At 38.9% G+C, this 18,824-nt stretch overlaps 6 protein-coding genes, besides 2 other annotated features; 1 reads left to right on the plus strand and 5 right to left on the minus strand.

Moving 5' to 3' along the window:
• Positions 1 to 367: 367 nt before the first annotated feature.
• Positions 368 to 1,483, minus strand: FFUJ_14811 (uncharacterized protein; the record flags this gene model as incomplete). Its single annotated transcript, XM_023576798.1, has 1 exon — positions 368 to 1,483. The coding sequence occupies one exon, from the start codon at positions 1,481 to 1,483 to the stop codon at positions 368 to 370; it is 1,116 nt and encodes a 371-aa protein (XP_023429870.1).
• A 437-nt stretch (positions 1,484 to 1,920) lies between these two features.
• On the minus strand, positions 1,921 to 2,619 carry FFUJ_14812 (uncharacterized protein; the record flags this gene model as incomplete). XM_023576799.1 has 2 exons in its annotated part: positions 1,921 to 2,349; positions 2,407 to 2,619. The coding sequence occupies 2 exons, from the start codon at positions 2,617 to 2,619 to the stop codon at positions 1,921 to 1,923; spliced, it is 642 nt and encodes a 213-aa protein (XP_023429985.1).
• Positions 2,620 to 3,891: 1,272 nt separating this feature from the next.
• FFUJ_14813 (uncharacterized protein) lies at positions 3,892 to 5,129 on the plus strand (the record flags this gene model as incomplete). XM_023576800.1 has 2 exons in its annotated part: positions 3,892 to 4,330; positions 4,420 to 5,129. The coding sequence occupies 2 exons, from the start codon at positions 3,892 to 3,894 to the stop codon at positions 5,127 to 5,129; spliced, it is 1,149 nt and encodes a 382-aa protein (XP_023429871.1).
• A 215-nt stretch (positions 5,130 to 5,344) lies between these two features.
• On the minus strand, positions 5,345 to 7,336 carry FFUJ_14814 (related to heterokaryon incompatibility protein (het-6OR allele); the record flags this gene model as incomplete). XM_023576801.1 has 2 exons in its annotated part: positions 5,345 to 6,580; positions 6,647 to 7,336. 2 exons carry the CDS (start codon positions 7,334 to 7,336, stop codon positions 5,345 to 5,347), a joined length of 1,926 nt encoding a protein of 641 aa, XP_023429986.1.
• Positions 7,337 to 8,297: 961 nt separating this feature from the next.
• FFUJ_14815 (related to dehydrogenase) lies at positions 8,298 to 9,110 on the minus strand (the record flags this gene model as incomplete). The annotated part of the gene is made up of 1 exon (XM_023576802.1): positions 8,298 to 9,110. One exon carries the CDS (start codon positions 9,108 to 9,110, stop codon positions 8,298 to 8,300), a length of 813 nt encoding a protein of 270 aa, XP_023429872.1.
• Positions 9,111 to 9,863: 753 nt separating this feature from the next.
• Positions 9,864 to 11,540, minus strand: FFUJ_14816 (monooxygenase-like protein; the record flags this gene model as incomplete). Its single annotated transcript, XM_023576803.1, has 1 exon — positions 9,864 to 11,540. The coding sequence occupies one exon, from the start codon at positions 11,538 to 11,540 to the stop codon at positions 9,864 to 9,866; it is 1,677 nt and encodes a 558-aa protein (XP_023429873.1).
• A 3,927-nt stretch (positions 11,541 to 15,467) lies between these two features.
• Positions 15,468 to 15,477: a sequence feature (Short protein (FFUJ_14817, CCT67906.1) was converted to a misc_feature.).
• Positions 15,478 to 15,524: 47 nt separating this feature from the next.
• Positions 15,525 to 15,538: a sequence feature (Short protein (FFUJ_14817, CCT67906.1) was converted to a misc_feature.).
• Positions 15,539 to 18,824: the final 3,286 nt, after the last annotated feature.

Raw genomic sequence — 18,824 nt, forward strand, 5'->3', positions numbered from 1 at the left:
CCTTCACCCATGAGTCGCTGAACTTGGCGCTAGCACCGTATCTCCCTACCATCAATGCTACAGGACTATTGGGACGAGAGTTATAGCATGATGTGTAAGCGTAAAGGATGAGAGCCCATATCCACATATTTCACAGAATTCTCCATCAGAATCTGAAACAAGGACGACGGCGCAGCTCCTCAGCGGCCGAACCAGGCGCCAATGAGCTTCTACCTTGCCCCTACCAATGGCCTAGCCCAACGGGGCGCGGACCTGGCTTGTAAGCCAAACAGTATCGTATCTATTCATTGTCTCACCAAGGCCAGCCCGTTTAAGTACTAAGAGATCTTTGATTGAGAGAATGAGTATTATAAAGTCTACTGGTAAACTAGTCGATTGTTACGCGCTGCCGGAGTTCTAACATACGCGCTTGATCCCAGAAGAATCGTCCTCGGCTCCAGGGCTCATAGGCTGTATCACCATTCGAATAATACTCTGGGCTGAAGTGCTCAAGATTAGACACTAACCTACCACAAGGGTCTGGAATATTATTCGTGCCATCTTTGCAAAACCACATGAAGCTCCCGAGAACGAACTGGCGGAGTTCGCCATTGGTATAGTGTTCTGCAACGGTGAGGCAAACATAACCCTGCAGACAGAGCAGAGCAATATAACGTAGCTCCTCATCTCGAGTCTTCGCACGGAACCTAGCAATACGTACGAGTTCAGAGCGTCGAGGTTCCGAATCTTGACGTGATTCCTCAAGCTCGAGTTGTCGATCAACGCGTCGTATGAGATTTTCATAGCATTGGAATATAAAGCAGAAAATGGACAGGCAGGCGCCATTGAAGCTGTTGTGAATAGAGTACCCTTCTGAGAAGGAATCCTCGCTATAGATTGGCAAAAGCGTAGCTTGATGTAGCTTTGTCTCATGCAATAGGGTTTTGTCGTAGACAAGATGATGTCGCTTGCATTCGAAGCCAAGGAATGCTTCTCGTAACCGCCTCAGTTCGCTGTCAGTAAGGTCAACCGTTCGGTAAGGCTCAAACCTCGATACACCGGCCCTTCGATGTGAGAATACCCTAGCATAGTCGTCTTGGATCTTGCTCCAAGCGTGAACTGAGTACCTTGAGATGAATCGGTCGATTTCATTGTTGAGGCTGGTCATCTCGCAGAGCAGCTTCAAGTTGCACCACTCGCCATAGAAGTCTGCCTTGCATACTTCTTGTTCCGCTTCTGCAGGATCTAAGAACGCCACATTTCGCAAAGCTAAGCGTAAGCGACAAGCGCGAACGTCATATCCGAATGTCTTTTCAATTGGAAGCTTTCGGTCAAAGGCCCGTACGGCTGTTCCCACAACACGTTGACGGTGTACCCGGAGTAGATGCAAGGCTTTGGGATATGAGAAGGCGAACGCTCTTATGCTGGAAGGACACTCCAAGCACTCCATAACCATGAGAAGTAGCTCGGCTGGAAGACTACACAGAGGCGATATCGAACTCATATTGACGGATGAAGAAGAAGAGGGGAGCGATATGTTAAATTGAAAGAGCGAGAAACAGCGAGGGGGAGGACTAAAGGCACTTTGTGGGGGTATTTATAGACTCCTTGTCCTGACATAGTTTGAGATAAAAACCTTTATTTAACTTTGCTGCTTCTTAAAGTCAAGAGAACAGAGATGAGCCATAATTACAAGGATAGAGTTGGGCGACGTAAACTGTATTGAAGGGAGTTCTAATTCTTGAGCTCTTGACTGGATCAACCACGCCCGGCTATACCAAGGTTCATACAAACTTCTTAACATGATGACATTCACGAACCTACACGCCCATACCAAGATTTATTGAAGGTTATGTAACTTCTATCTTGTGTGGCAAGGTGTATGACTAGAGACAGCAGGCCTCTCTGTCAACATTTTAATCTATTACATAAGTCCTATGATCAACAACAACTACTGGAGGCAGCGGCACCCGCAGCCCTGATACGACTTGATCGAATGTCTTCTTCGCGCGTCTGAAAGTCGTAGATGGGCAGGAAAGTTGTGATGACGGCATACTCAGACATAGGGCCGAGATCTATGTTGATCTGCAAAGTTCCAACGGCACTGAGACGCAAGCTCATGGTGTGGCTTGTAAAGACTGCCATGAGCTGGCCATTTGGGTCCAGCAGCTTGAAGTTATTGTCGCTCAAACGAGAAGCTTTCATACCGTCTACAGCTACACTGTTGCCCTTCCTCCAAGTCATTGGAACGGGCCGTCCTGTGTTTGGAAGATTAAAGGTAAATGTCCAGCCGTATTTGTCCTTTCCGCGGTACAGCATTTCTGTCCACCGAACATTTAGCGGATCTCCGAGACCAATGCGAAATATCTTCTCACTGCTGTTGTATTAATTGCTTATCTTTGGGAGATAGAAAGCAACCATTGCGACCCCCTCGGCGTTCAGGACCAAGTCGGGGTGCTTCTTCTGATTACTTGAGATGGCAAGGTTGTATAGGACAGGACCGCCGGGTGCATTGTCGGGCTTGCACTCGTAGCGGTCGTAGAAAGAAGGTTTTATGATTTTGAACCGAGCTAGGCCTTGCATCTGAGTGGGCGGTGGATGATATATGGGATGGCTATGGCATTGAGTGTGCCCATACATGGTGTCCAGCGGTAGCGGACCCAGAGATGGCGCGTACTGCTGGGGTTGATGACATACACATTGCCATAGTGAAGTCAGTGCAGAGAGAGGCAAGAAATTGAAAAGGATACACGAAGCCCAAAAGTGTATTATATATGATGCTAAGGGTGATGTTGATGGTGAGAGAGAGAAAGTAGAATAGGAAACATGCTTGGTCAATCGTGGAACATATATTTCACAAGCTGCAGCGGAAGATCGGCGTTATGAAATCACACTTAAATAACTTGTAAAGAGGTCTTTAATCTCCATTTGGCCCATATTACTTCCAAGTGCAGATATTACGAAGATTGGATTAAGACGAGTGGCTGATAATGTCCGTTGCGATACGGTTCTACAGGCTGAGCGCCTGAAAAGGGGAACTCAGCGCTGCGTGGACTGCGTGTGTTGAACAACGACATCACCGCCCCCAACTGACAGGAGGTCTTGGACATTTTGAGCCCGGGTGATCAAGATTTAGTGGCTTTGTTATGCCACCAGCCCTACGGATCTGCACTGTTGCATCCATGAATGCGATCGCTTCACGACTCCACGGGGAGAACTACATGTGATTGTAGCTCTAGGTTGATAAATCACGCCGGTAAACATTACGGGGTACAGACAATGCAAGTAATTCGGTCATCTACTGATAGTACTAATATAGCCCAATCTGCGAGTACTGGCTGTCCTCATTTCGATGTCGCCTTCGAACCTTCAGTGTGATAAGACAATCAAGCAAATGCCCTGGTTGGTGTTTTGACACGAAGCGCTCGAACCGGTACAAAAATGATCTTCGAGATCACGGCTATTCTGTTCCGATAGCCTTGCAGTGAATGGCGACATTTTAACTCCGAGTATTGCTGGTTTTCAAAGGTCTATGCTGCTCAGGTGAGCCGGTCACCTCCAGTGTCAGGCAGAGCACGATGTAGTGACTCAAGAGCAAACAGCTGGCAGGCACTGCTTGAAGATACCTACCAAACACGTTGCCCGTCACCTTCACGAATCACGCGCACGAAGCTCGCGTTTGAGGTTCTTCCCAAAACAACACCAGAAAGATTATCTCAACTTTCTCTTTAACTGCATTCTCCCCATCTTCACAGCAGCCCCCCAGACTCGACAAACATCTCATCTATTGAAGGACCATCGGTGAGTCTCCCAGATACTTGTACAGGTTTTTGCTAACACTTATTTGGCTAGGCTCGCACCAACCCGACGTCAAGTGTCGTCCTCAAGAAACATCGATCGAACACGCTGAACATGGCTTCAGCCAAACAGGATCTCGAGATCAACATTCCCACGGCGCAGATGAAGAAGTCGAATTCGGAGATTAAAAAAGAAGCCAGGCTTAGAATCCATAAGGCCAACATCGATTGGCTGAACAAAGAGTGGAAAGGGCCAAACTGGTTCCCTACCGATCTGCTGCGGCCTTCCAAACCTTGCCGTAGTGTTGTCCGTGGCCTGAAGAACATCACCGAGGAAGCCATGATCAAAAACATTCCGTTGCCTTCTCTCTGGGAATCTGGAGGATACCTCAGGAATGTCGTCGATCAAGACATGGCCACCAGGAAAGCGGGACGTAACCGAAAACACAAGCATCCACAATCTGGACGCCTTACCAAGAAAATGGTGAACCACGCACGCAAGAACATGAGTTCGTCGAAGGCGGAGAAGGGTAATGATTGCATTTCGTCCCCGGGTAAGTTATGTCCGCCAATTGACTGAAGCCGCCTGGCCCAAATCTTGAAGATACCGTGACATGCAGAGCATCGGCTGATGGCAATACAGGTTCCACGACAGGTGATGACTCTGAAGTAGAAGCACCCGAGAAAAGTAGCACCGCTTCGCGATTGAGTTCTTCTGCTCTCGATTCGTCAGCCAAGCAACGACTCCCATCGGCACTCCACGATACGATAGCGCCCATGGAAGATGAATTACGAGATCCACCACAAGTCAAGAAGCGAGCCCTCGAAGACGATGAAGACAAGACTTCGAACTCGACTCGAAATACGAACCCTCAAGTCACCATCGATGAAGTTCTCGGGAAGCTCAGTTCTGATCGAATAGAAACTGCCCGCCGCATACTGGACATCGAACTTGATACCGTCCTCTCAGTTAAAAGAGGTGCTGAGCAAGCACTGATGGACATCTTGCATCGCGACTGCTCTGTGGCAGTAACCCAAGCTGAAAGAGTCCAAGCTCGTAATCGAAAGCAAGAAGCCGACAAGGCATTTCGCCAAACTGACGAGAGACTCCATGGACCGAGTCAAACTCTAGCCGCGGTGAGCAACCTCAAGAAGACCTTCGATGCATGTGCCCTACGAGCTCTCAAGCTCGAGAATGCTGAAAGAATGGTGAAAACGTGCAAGGAGAGACTGCATAAGGCGCATATGAACCACGAAGCGGCTCTGAAATCCAACCCGATTGACGATTGTGACTTGGAAGCAGTCTGGGATATGTTCAAGGGGGATGATGACGATGAAAACGACTTCCAGTAATGTTACATATCCTCTGATTGACGTTACAATCGTAGTCAAAGTGGGAAAGGTTTTATCTGTTAACAGTGTACTTTGTTGTTCGCAACCAACCATGGAACCTAAGGTGGACTAAGTTCCGGTAGTCCCGAGCAAGTATCACTATAGAGCACCATGATTCGTATGAACAAAGCTCTCCTAATTTGTGATGGCCAAAACCTCGGTCTACCTTTGAAGAATCACGCGATCAGAATCTCCCGCTTCTGCAACCAACCTTCAGTGACACTAGCCTCCGCCTCACCGTCCATGAAACCATGCACGTAGGTCGAACCAACAACCATATACACCTCACCTTCAACACCGTCTCTAGGTTCAACCTTGCGTAACGCCAGAGGTACCTTTCCCCCATCTAGGACAGCCACAACATCACCCTCCTTCGCAGCAAAGCGCGTTGCTAGAAAGAGACCATTATCTGTGACCGCGAACATGAAGCTACCAGGGCTGTAATGATGTGAAATTTGACCCTCGATATCAAGCTTAGTGAGATCCTCGTCATCGGTGGGCTGGTAACCGAATGCAGATCTTGAGTATTTGTTGCCAAAATGTAAACGATATGTCTGTAGGGGGCCCCATTCACTTTTTAACTGCTCTTGGTTTTCAACATCCAACCTCTCAATTTCGGTTTGTCTCAACCGACGCATTCTTGGTGGGAGAGTGCAATCCTTTACCATCGTTCGCCAGAATGCACGAATTGCAGTCTCGCCTGTCAATATCTCTTTACCGCCGACTTTCGGGGCATACAGATGCTCCTGGGGATGCTCAAGTACTTCCTTGCCAAGGTAAAGGTTCATGACATCGAACGCTGACAGGCGTTTGTCGTTCTGGAGGACAGGTGCGACTGTTCCAAGAATGGTGCCTTTGGTGATCAGGATATCCTTTTCGGGGCCGATGAGTCGACATGGAGTCTCGCAGTTCCTGACACCAGCGTTGAAGATGTCGCGCTGGGCAAAGAGCATTGTTGCGCATTGCCGACGCTTGCTATCGTATTCAGCAACCCAAGATGGCACTCTATGTTCTCCCTCTCGCAGCGCTGTAGGCCCTTCCGGGCGTTCAAATGGGTTTTGGCAAAGGATATCCAAATTTCCGGCGAGATTGATTAAAGAGGCCGTCGCCTGTTGATACAATTCTGGCACTGACGTCATATAGTCGACATTTATACCGTGCTCTTCCGTGACCAGGCCAAGGAGCCCGAAAATCTTGTCCCGAGGGTTTGTGGACTCCATTTCGCGAAATCGCACAAGCACATCCATGAGCTTGGACCCCTGTGACATGAGGCGGCGTTGGTCCTCAATCAGCTTGACGGGAACGAACACTTCACTAAAGTCCTTATAATATGAGGGAGAATGACTACTCTCACGGCCCATGTGGAACGCATCAAAGTATGGCTCGTCTTTGAAGAGGCTTTTCAGGACATCCTAGTTCAGCTCAGCATCTCGAGATATGAGCGTCAACCGCGGGGCCAGGGAAAGCTCCTGCATGACCCACAACCGGCTCCAGAGTGTTGGCTGCCTGAATACGGCACCGAGAACGAGCTGCGAGCCTGTGAGGAGACGATAACCTTGCCGGGCCTGATCTTGTAGTTCTTTCAGAGTTTGCGGGTTCTTCTCGGCGATCTCGCGCATCAAGTCCATGCCCTTTTGCACCCATTCTTCTTCTTCGTCAAGATCGGCATGACTGTAGAGCTCACGAGCCTTGACGTCTTTGGTGCCTATCATCGGGTCTAGCCATGCGATATCTCGCTGGCAATTTGAGTATATTTCGCGCATGAGAGCGACTTGATGACCCCGCTCCTCGACATCTGACTGATTGATGCAGATCGCATCAACCCAAAGAACTCGCGGCTGGCCATCCTTTTGTCTTTGCCTCAGGCACGATAGAATGTATTTCAGGCTTGGTGTGATGAAGAAAGTGTGATTGTTGAGAATGATCGGCTCCGAGAAATCAGGCTCCCCCCAAACATACGATAGGGCTTCGTACTCTGGATTCTCAGATGAAGTGTTGAGCATGGCGTGTGAAAGGGTGCAGTGAATATCTGCATCTCGGTCTCGAGGCGGAAGAAGCGTGAGAAGTCGAATTTCTTGCCTGTTATTGTCTAGAGGCTTGTAGATCGTCGCAGCTACTTCGCCATTGACGGACATGACTCTGCAGCCGTGATCGAGCTTCTCCGTCATTTTAAGTTCCGACCTTTGAATTGAACTTGAGAATAAGCAATGCAGATTTAAATTAATGGAGTTGAGGGTGAGATTGGGCACATGTAAGAATGCTGCCTAGGGCTGAAACGCTATAGAGGCTGAGTTGGACAGACCAGGGGAGGCGAGAAAATCCTAGACACCGATCCTAAGTATCACAAAAGATTAATCTAAGGCTCTTCTTAATTCATACTAAACTTACCTAAGTGTTTTTGTCACTTAGAGTAGAGAGCCCCAAGCTTTTTTTCGCTCCCCAGACAGGGAACAGGGATCTGACTGATCTTGACTCTAAAATTAGACACTTCATCTTAAATGTCAGCATGCTGGTCTAATGTCGCGGTTTGAGGCTGGGTTGCTCACAGCTTCACAAGCATGCAAGTGGCAGTGCTAATGCGGATTTGTGGTACGGTTACGGGACGAAAGTGCAAAAAGAAGTTCGATGCGGTTTGTGTGGATCGAACACACGACCTTCAGATATCACTTGATTTTGGTGAGGATTGAAGTTTAACTTCAGTCTGACGCTCTCCCAACTGAGCTAAACCCGCTGACTAAGGAGTTGTTGTCCCAGTTTCGTCTGCACCCTTGTGAGGGAACCTTAGGATGGAAGAAACAAGGAAATCGCTCGCTGAGGATAAAACAAAGATATCATATGGCCGATGTTATCTTGAATTAAGAAGTTGTGTTACCTCTCCAAAACGCAGTGAGGCCTATAGAACTTAGCCTGATTAAGCTTCAATCACCAGGAGTGCACTCACATACTATGACATAAGAAAAGAGACAAGCGTACAGAAATACGATTCAGCATCGATTGTCATCTGAGATGCCTGTACCGTCTTAACCTAAGACGTAAGACGGATCAGCCCGCTGCTTGTTCTATGGTACCCAAGTTCCAGCTCCTAATGCCAACTCCAGTCGTCCAACTCAGTGATCCTCCCACTCGTCATTACCTTTGTGTATAGCCGCCATCAACAACCAAGGCAGACCCAGTAACAAAAGAACTTCGTCCTCCAGAAAGATACAAAACACCATCAGCAATTTCCTCAGGTGCACCCATCCTCTGCATGGGAACAGCTGTTGTGATTCGCTCTTGCATAGCCTTGAGCACCTCGGGGTTCTTTGTGGTCATTGGTGTCTCTGTGTATCCCGGGCAGATGGCGTTGATGCGTAGTCCCTCCTTTGCGTAGTCCTCGGACGCTGAACGCGTGAGACCGATGATGGCATGCTTGGCTGCTGTGTAAGATGTCGACAGTGGAATACCAACAACACCCTGGATGGAAGAGAAGTTGACAATAGATCCTCGTTGTAATTCCCTTCCGTTGATAGATGAGCGAATGGGCTCTTGCTTCAACATGACTTGTGCTGTAGCTCTGAGGACAAAGAATGTTCCAGTGAGGTTGATGCTGACAACACGGTTCCAATCAGCTGTATGGGCAAATGCTGCACCACCTTGGTGCTTCATGGCAATACCAGCTGCGTTGACAACATAGTCGATGCGGCCATACTTTTGTGCAACATCTGCGACAATCTCGTTGATGCGGTTCTCATCTGTGACGTCTGCAGAGTATATCTCAATCTTAAAGTCCTTCTTTGGTGACAATTGCTCTTTTTCAATCTCAGACTTGACGATTTGCAAAGATTCAAGGTTGAGGTCTATGAGTGCAATGCCGGCGCTGCCATCGCGAGCAAAGGCCCTGGCGCATGCTCGGCCGATACCTGAAGCACCTCCTGTAATCAAAGCGTATCCTGGGACATCCATTGGAATAAAGGTATTGGGGGTCAGGGACTAGTGATTGGCCAAATTCTTTAGATAAAAATGATTGACATTGATGTCTATCTTCATAATATGGAGTTGTTCTTATACATCTATAACTACTTCATCCCAATTGTCCCACGTTTGACGGGCCCGTGTTTCGGCGACCGATATCCGAAGCTAAGTTGAAGAAGCTTTCCTGGTTTGACACGGAGCGTTCTCGCTATCTTTGGCTTGCCCCACCATGATCAGCCCCCAGATATAACTTTCCTGTTTCAAATGCGGGGAATGCATGATAACATAGTCGCTGGAAGGCCTCAATCTGATGAGCAGATGATAACGAGAAGGCAGTTCCGCACAGAGGGTGGACTTGAACGGAGACATCTCGGGAATTTGTGATGGATTATCACCGCGTGACTTGTTTACTGACTAAGTTGAACTGTTTCATCCATGACTGGCACTGCAGCCTGTAGGTTACCCGGGTTGGATGCGTCTAAATATTGAGTTGCAGAATGCGCTTGAGACAGTTCTGTAAGTGTGTTACTGTAATTATCCAGATTTTCATATATGCTAGAAGATACGCTTACAAGTGTTATAATATGTTTTGCTATGTCATAGTTATCAATTGTGTGACCCGCGAACACAATTGCACATATTTCCCGTTCTCAGCAGTGTCGGGGCGCACAAGTCTCCCTCAGATATTACGGCACAAAAAAGAACAAATGTTTTATGAACTAAACGAATTTTGATGGCCTCTATCTATGCGAAAACAAGACCCCTGTATCCCGACTTCTTAACCTCCGCGCACCGCTTTCGGTACTCTCCAATGCTTCCACTATATCGTGCAACACTCCGAACATTCTTGCCCTTGACGTTCTTATTAACACCTGTCATCCAACTATCAATCTCATTCATGAGAACCTGGCTCTCACTGCACTTCACCACATGCTCGGTCCATTGCTCGACGGCGTCCTCTGTGGGTTCAAGAGAAGTGTAGCCGTTGTCTTTGCAGTACTGCAGCATATCTGATATAACTTGCACGCCGTGCTCAATATTGCGAGTAGCGTTGCCGAAGGGCTGATGGGGACCAAGAACCATGAACATGTTTGGCATCGAGGGTACAGTGATACCAAGGAACGTTCGGGGTCTGTGGTCAACCCAGACTGCTTCATCACCCTTGGGGCTGTCGCTGGTTGCGATCAACGGCCTGTTCTGCTTGCCATGCCAGTCAATAGCACTGAAGGCACCAGTAATCGCATTGAATCCGGTAGCGCAGATAAGAATGTCAAGCTTGTGCTCCTTACCATCGGAGGTCAGGATGCCTGATGGCGTGACACGATCGATTGGCGTCTTTTTGAGATCAACAAGGTGAACGTTTGACTTGTTAAATGCCTCGAAATATCCACTCTCCATGGGGACTCGTCGCGTACCGAAGCCGTGGTCTTTGGGGATAAGGCTCTCCGCAATAGCAGGATCGTTAACCCGTTGTCTGATCTTCTCAGCCATAAAGTTCGAGTATAAACTGTTCGCATATCGATCGGTATACGTATCGGAGAATACGCCCAGCCACTTTCCAAAACCGGGAGTGTTGTAAAGCTTCTCCCAGAGCTCTAGGCGTTCCTCTTCCGAGACCTCAAGAGACTTTCGAGGGTCACCGTGATGCATGAAGCCCGACGAACTTGTTTCGCAAATCTTGAAGATATTGTCATAGTTCTTCTTGTGTTCGGCCATTTGCTCGAGTGTGATTTCGGAGTTGCGAAGAGGAGCGGACCAATTGGCCGTCCGTTGGAAGACGCTGAGGGATTCGACGCCATCTACCTTGGAGACGGCAGTTGTGATTTGAATGCCCGTCGCGCCTGTTCCGATTACTCCAATCTTCTTGCCTAAAAAGTCGCGATTGATATCGAGATCCTTGGGCCAGCGGGAAGTATGAAAGAGCTTGCCGCTGAAATCTTCAATGCCTTCAATTGCGGGTAGTGTAGGCGCAGAGAGGAAGCCCATGCAGCTGATAAAGAACGTGGAGACGTATTCATTACCAGCTTCATCGACAAAGGTCCATGTATGATCACCTTCACTCCATGTAGCCTTTGTAACCGTGGTATTGAACTGAACATCTTTCTTGAGATTGTGCTTCTCAGCAAAGTAGGTGATGTACTTGTGAGTCTCTGGTTGAGGCGAAAAGGCTTCCTTCCAGTGCCACTCCTCAAGAAGCTCCTTGTCGAATGAAAAGCAGTAAGACAGCGACTCAGAGTCGAATCGACATCCGGGGTAAGAGTTCCAGTACCAAGTGCCTCCAACATCGGGAGCGGCATCAAGAACCCTGATGCGCCATTCTGGGAAGCGTTTCTTGAGCTGATAGAGTGAGCACAGGCCGGAGAGACCTGCGCCGAGGATGAGAACGTCGAAAGTGCTGGTAGACTGAGGTACAGAACCCATTGCTGATAGTGTAAACAGTGCGATGATCAACGGTGGATAAAACTGTCTTGTTGCTTGAGCTTGGTGCAAACTGCCAACGTCAGAACTGCATCTATATATCTCGAGATAAATGATTCAATCGTGTCATGTCGGAGTTGCCTTCACATTTTCTGCTCAGCCAATGGCCTGAACAGGATAGCCTGCTCGACTTTCCTATCATGCTATCACACAGTGAAAAGAGAAATGTCTTGCCACCAGATAAAACTTTCCTTTTACGATGGTGGCTTCGATAGTGGAACATTCCCGCCCAATCACAATTTTGGATCAAGTGACGAGCCGTTGCAAAGTGCGGGGAGAACCTTATCAACGTGATGATCCCAAAGACACGAGATCAAAGTGCGCCCTGCAGGAGCCAACTACCGATACAAACTGGAAGGTTTCGATCTCTGCTGATTGTTCATCGCTTGGTTGGGATAGGAAGGTACGGAAGGCCAAATCGACATCTATGCCAAAATTCATCTTAAGGGATTTTTTTTACTCTATCCACCCTAATATAGCACTAAAGGCCCCTTTAGGCTTCTAGGCAATATAATATTATTATATTAAATATTATTGCTATAATGCAGTACTATAGATTAAAGCCTATACTAAAGGCTATAGCCCTCTCTTTTATATATACCTATATAAGCCTATAGTATACCATTTAAAGCTAAACTATCTACTTTTACTTTTATTATTATAAATTATACTAAATTCTGCCTTAAAACTGGCTATAGCTATAATAAACTTTATATAGAATTAAAGGCCCTTAAAGAAGTTAGTTTTTACCTATTCTATTAATAATTACTTATTAAAGCTATTAAGGTTATTAACCTTACTATAAGTAGCCCCTTTAGGCCTAATTTAATAATAATTTAAACTAAATAAATATAACTAATTTCTATTATATATATTAATACTATTAATATAGCTATTAAAAGCTAGCAGTATAATATTACAGTAATAAGCTATAAAAATATAATTACTATTAAACTAAAGGCTATATTCTATATTACTTTAAGATACCTTAAGGAAGTTATTTTAGGCATTTCTATACTAAAGTATAATAAAAAAGTTAAAAGTAAGAATATTAAAAGTAAGATTATAGCCCTATTAGGCTTTATATTTTTATTTTATAATAAAATAGTTTATTTTATTATATTAAGCTACTATAAAGAGTTCTTATTAATAAAGTAAAAGCTTATTAATAGCTATATTATTAATATATATTTAAATAGATTTATTATATATAGAGATACTATTTATAAGACCTTATAGCTAAAAGACTTTTTTAAGGCAGTAAGTATTACACTCTCTATAAAGGCTAAAGCTTTAATTTCCTTTATATTTTTATACTTTAATATATAAAATAATTTAAAAGATAGTAATACCCTATAGTCTAATAAGTAGGCAATTAAGCAGGCAGAAACTAAAATACCTACTTTAAAGTATATAATAAAGATTAAAAGGGAGATAAAAAATAAAAAGAAACCTATATAAAATAAAAGGAAGGAAAATAATATTAAAGCTAAAATTAAGGTTAAGGTTAAAACTAAGAAAATAAAAGGTAAAAAAGAGAAATAATATAAAGATTTAAATATATTTAAGGCATTTCTTTAATTTATAATATTAAATAAAGATTAAAGAGGTAAAGAAAATAAAGAGAAATAAAATTAGGAAAAAGCTAAAGGGCGCCCTTTATAATTAAAGGCCCTACTATAAAGGTTTAAGGAATAGTATAAGGCTAGCTTTTAACCCTATAATTAATCTTATCCTAATTAATATTACCTTAAGTCTCTTAGTTAAGTAGCTATATATTAATATTATATATAGCTAAATAAGACTATATATAATTAATCCTATCTATAAGTATTTCTAGAAAACCAATAGCTAGCTATTTCCCGCTAAGTATATACACTTCTAATTATATCTATAAATATAAGTATATAAAGAGCTTTAGGTTCTTAGGGGTATTTTAAGGAAAGATTTGCCCTTTAAGAATCTTTTTATATACTGTAATTATATTTTAGGGCAAATATATATTAAGATTAATATTATTATATTTAAAAAGCTCCTTAAGAGGCTATAGTTAATTAAATAGTATTAGATAAGTATAACTCCTTATTTTATAGATCTCTAGCTAATAATATAAGACCTAAAGCTAATTAGGAAGAATATATAGCCTATTATGCTATTTATAAATATAATATAAATTCTATATATATATAAATTTAGAGAGTTTTATATATATAATTGGCATAAAAAGATATAAAATAGTAATTTAATCTAGAATAGAATTAGCAGAGAAACGCCTATTAGCTATAATTCTTCTAAAATACTTCTATAAGCAGTTAGTATATATATATATATATATATATATACGCTAATGCCTTACTTAACTATCGCTAAGTTAATACTACTAACTCTTAATCTTTTTATTATATATACTTTTACTATATATCTAATAATTATAGAATTATATCTATTAAGCTATAGTAGCCTATAGGGAGCTCTATGCTTATAAAAGGTAAAAATAAGCCCTAGCTATTATAAAAGTCTTATTATTACGATTTAATTAGATAATAAAAAGTATACTCTTTTAATTCTCTAGAATATAAAGGTATTACTTAAGTATACTTTATAATATATTAGTTAATATATTAATATATAGCTATATAATATACTATAAGTATATATTAATTAATATATATATTTTAATCCTCTATACCTTTAATTTATTATAAGCATTAATTAACTAAATAAAGTCAGGCCTAAATACTATCTATTTAGTTTAATAGTATTATATTATATTCTATTAATTAATTATATTTATAGGCATAAAGTCACAAAATGCTTTATATAGTGCCTATTAACTTAAGGATAGCTATTTTTACTAAATATAGGTATAGAGATATATCTAACTAAATAACTATAGTTTAGTATTTAGTAAGGCATTATTCTTAAAGAAATAGTGCAATTTAATAAGTTATTTCTCTTTTTACTTAAGGGTCTAATGCTATAAAAGGCTAAGGCTTTATTGTATTCTAATTAGCCCTCTATTAATTACTATAAAGCCTTCCTTTTATAACTAAAAAAGGATATTTTTATCTTTAAGAATATTTTTAAAGAAAAGCTCTTTAATATAATTTTATAATGCCTTAATATCTTCCATTTAGGCTTAAGTTATATTAAATATTATTTAATCTAACTGCTAAATCTAAAGATATTAATATAATACTTTATAAAAGGTAAAAATATTAAACTTAATTAAAATATACTATATAATATTATTTACAGTTATTTAATTATAATACTTCTATTATTTAATTTAAATATAGAAAGCATTAAGGTTAATAGGGAGGCGCCCTCTAGAGCTTATTATAAGGTTAAAAGAAAGATTAATATAATATAAGAAAATAAATTTATATTAAGGGGCTTAAGATAAGACTGTAAAGAATAATATATAGCCTTATTGTTATAACCCCAGCATTTACATCATAAGGGCCCATAAAAGTCAACCAATAAGAATGCAACTGCCCAAAATTAACTATTAAAAGGAATATCTAATAACAGACTAATTTAATATAGGACTAACTAATATTAGATTAATAGCAGTCTAGGAGCATATTGCGCCAGGACTGATAATAACTTTACTTACAGTTAGCCCTATTAAGGATATTCTAATATATAAAATATATTTATTTACACTTTTATAGATTTAGCTTACTAGCTATTAATAAAACTTCTTTATATTAATTAAGCCTAATATATATTAAATCTACTATTAAGAGATATAACATTTTAATAACTGCTTAGTATTATACCTTATATAATCTACTAATAATAAACCTAGTATAGCTTAGTTTATCTACAGTTAGGAACTAACCGTTATATATTAATAGCTCTTATTTAGACTATACTACATCACGCTAAGTAATATAAACGTAATAGCTATATCAATCTAACCTGCCTAATAGCATCTTGCTGCCCCCATTAACCACCCCCCTACTAACTAAGTTATAGAAGATAATAATAATAATTCTTCTAAAGAAAAAGATAAAGAAGTTACTTAACTTTAACAGTAAGTTATTAATATAACTATTAAAATAGCTAAATTTCATTAAATACTTATAGAAACTATAAACCTCTAAGCCTAACAGGTAATAACTAACTAAAATAGACTTTAAGAAATATAAAACCTTATAAATACTATAGCAGCAGGTAAAGATACTAGAGAAATACTTAAGCCTAACCTGCCTAAACTATTTAATAGAACCCCTAGCAAACTAGCTACATTTTTTACCTAATATAAAGCCTTTATAATTTACTATCTAACTTAGTTTAAAAGAGACTTTACTAAAACTATATATATTATAGGATACCTTAAGGGCATAGCTATATAATAGTTCTAACCTATTATAAAAGACTATACTAGTAACCCTAAATTAGAATAATAACCCTAAATGTTTATACTTTATAATAACTTTAGTGCATTTAAAAATACATTTAAATAAGCATTTAAAATAATTAATAAAAAAGGATATACTAAACAATATATTAAATCCCTAAAATAAACCAAATTAGCTTCTAAATATATAGCAAAATATCAATAACTAGCATTAAAACTACTATAAAATTAAGATATCCTTATATCACTCTTCTTTAATAGACTTAAAAAAACTGTCTAAGCAGAACTATATAAAATACCTAGACCTAATACCTTAATTAAGTATATAGGAATAGCAATAAAAATTAATAATTACTAATACACTTAAAGAACTTAAAATAATAAATATAACTAGAAATAATAAAGAAATAAACCTTACTATAATGCAAACTAAAGGAGATAAAGAAATATTAATACCTCTTATAGAACTAAACCTAGATAAATAGTTATAGAAACTACAATTAGAGATAAATTAAAACTTACTTACTAGAACTGCAGTAAGAAAGGCTATAAGGACTCTAAATATAAGAATCCTATTAAAACTAACTAAAAATACAAACCAATACCTTATATTCTAGAAAGTAAGAAGGTAAATACTATTAAAAAGGATAAAGATAAAAATAAACTATAAATAGCCATTTAAACCATTAATATAACTTAATCCAGATATAATAGATTAAAACCACCTAATTCCTTTTATATAAATGACCTATTTCTTAGTAAGGAAAAAACACTTAATATATACTATCTTAAAATCCTACTAGAATAGAAACCTACATTTAACTGCCCTATCCTTATTAAAAGAAACAGAACTAAGAAAGAAAAGAAAGAAGCCAAGAGAATTTATAAACAGAAAAAATAACTAAACCCTAGCTATAAGGAATAGAAAAGATAATAAAAGAAAAACAAAGAAAACCAAAGAAATAAAAATAACTAATAATAAAAACCTATATTTAGTTTAAATATATAACCTATATAAAAAAGAACTATCATTATAGTTAAGAAAGGAAAAGAAGTTAACCCTAACCTAGATAATAAACTTAATACTGGTTTAATCCCTAATAACAATATAGATAAAGCACTATTATAGATATTCTAGAAAACAGAAGTACCCCTTAAAATAGAAAAAAGCATTATCTAATATAACCTTTACTTAGCAGTAAATAACATCCCCATTAGAACTATATTAAGGAGACTAAACTAATACTATAAAGATCTAAACTATATAGAAGCTTCTAGACTTACCTAAAAATCTAAAGCTAAAAAGATTAAAAGAAAAGTAAGATAAAATATTTAGAATATAAAATATATACTACAATTTAATAAAATCAGAAATAAAGTATAGCCTAGTAAGGCAATTAGGTATATTAAATTAGCTAAAAAAAGAGTAATTACAAAATAAGACAATACTATCTATATTTAATTATATATAAAGGATAAAATAAAAGATTTAATAACACCTAAAGAAGAGATTTAAATTAAAGCAGACCCTAGAAGGTATATAAACCACCTAAATCACCAGCAGATATCTTAGGTATTATATATATAATATTACTGCCTATAGTACAGGCAGGAAAAGGAAGTAAATAACTGCTTTCTGATATAAATAAAAGAATATAGAAAATAGAAATCCTACCTAATTATTAATACTTTAAGATATTAGATTATTAGAAAGTATAGAAAGACTTAAGTAACTAAGCTTATAGTATATACTAAAACTTAAGAATAAGCCTTAAATTATATCTAAAACACTAAATAAATTATAAAATAGAGAAACTATATTTAATAAGAATAAGATAAAAAAGAAGAAAGTCTAGATAAAGATATCTACAATACTATTACAGAAGTAAATAGGCTAAAAAAAGAACAAAATAACACCTCTAAAACTAGCCAAACCGATAAAATACTGCAATACAATAATAATACAGAACGATTAGTATGGGAAGCAGAAGTAGAATTTTAACATAAACTAACTATATAATATAACTGCCTTAATAATATTAACTGCTATAAAAGCAAATATAGCTATAACTACCTATAGAGAAAAGGAACCTGCTATCTATAATAAAGCGCTAGATAAGTAAAAAAGCAAAAGAAAATAAACTTCCTATAAAAGCTCTATAAACTACAGTTAATAAATAATAATAAATATACCTAAACTTAAAAGTTAGAATTAAGGGTAAGTGGCTAAATGCACTTATAGATAGTAGAGCTATTATAAACCTTATTTCCCCTAAAATAGTTAATAAGTTAAGGCTACTATAGAGAGATAAGAAGAAACCTTATATAATATAAAGTAGAGAAGGAAGTACTTATACCTATAAAAATAGAAATATTACCTAAGAGATTAATTACTTAAAGGTATTTATTAATAGAAAAAATTAAGGTATTAATTTTAATATTATTCCTACTTAAGAATATAACTTAATACTTAGATACCTATAGCTAATATACTATAACCTATAATTTAACTAGAGAACTAGCCAGGTAACCTATAAAGATTACCCTTTAGATAATAAAAATAATTTAAATAATAATAATATAAAATCTTAAACTTTAACTAATAAAAGCAGCAAAAAATAAAGCAATAGAGTATTACCCATTCTAAAAGGAATATAATATAAGTTTTATAAAGGCAGAAATAAATGTATTAGATAAATAATAGTAACTCTTAAAGGACAGTTTAAATAATTAGACCAAGATCTCCAAAAGATAAAATAGATTGCCAGAAAGGAATCTAATAAATAACTTAAAAATATACCTATAAAATACTGAATTTATAAAAAACTATTTTAAGAGGAACTAGAAATAAAGTTACC

The sequence above is a fragment of the Fusarium fujikuroi genome, chromosome FFUJ_chr04, assembly GCF_900079805.1.
Source record: "Fusarium fujikuroi IMI 58289 draft genome, chromosome FFUJ_chr04".
Lineage (NCBI taxonomy): Eukaryota > Fungi > Ascomycota > Sordariomycetes > Hypocreales > Nectriaceae > Fusarium > Fusarium fujikuroi.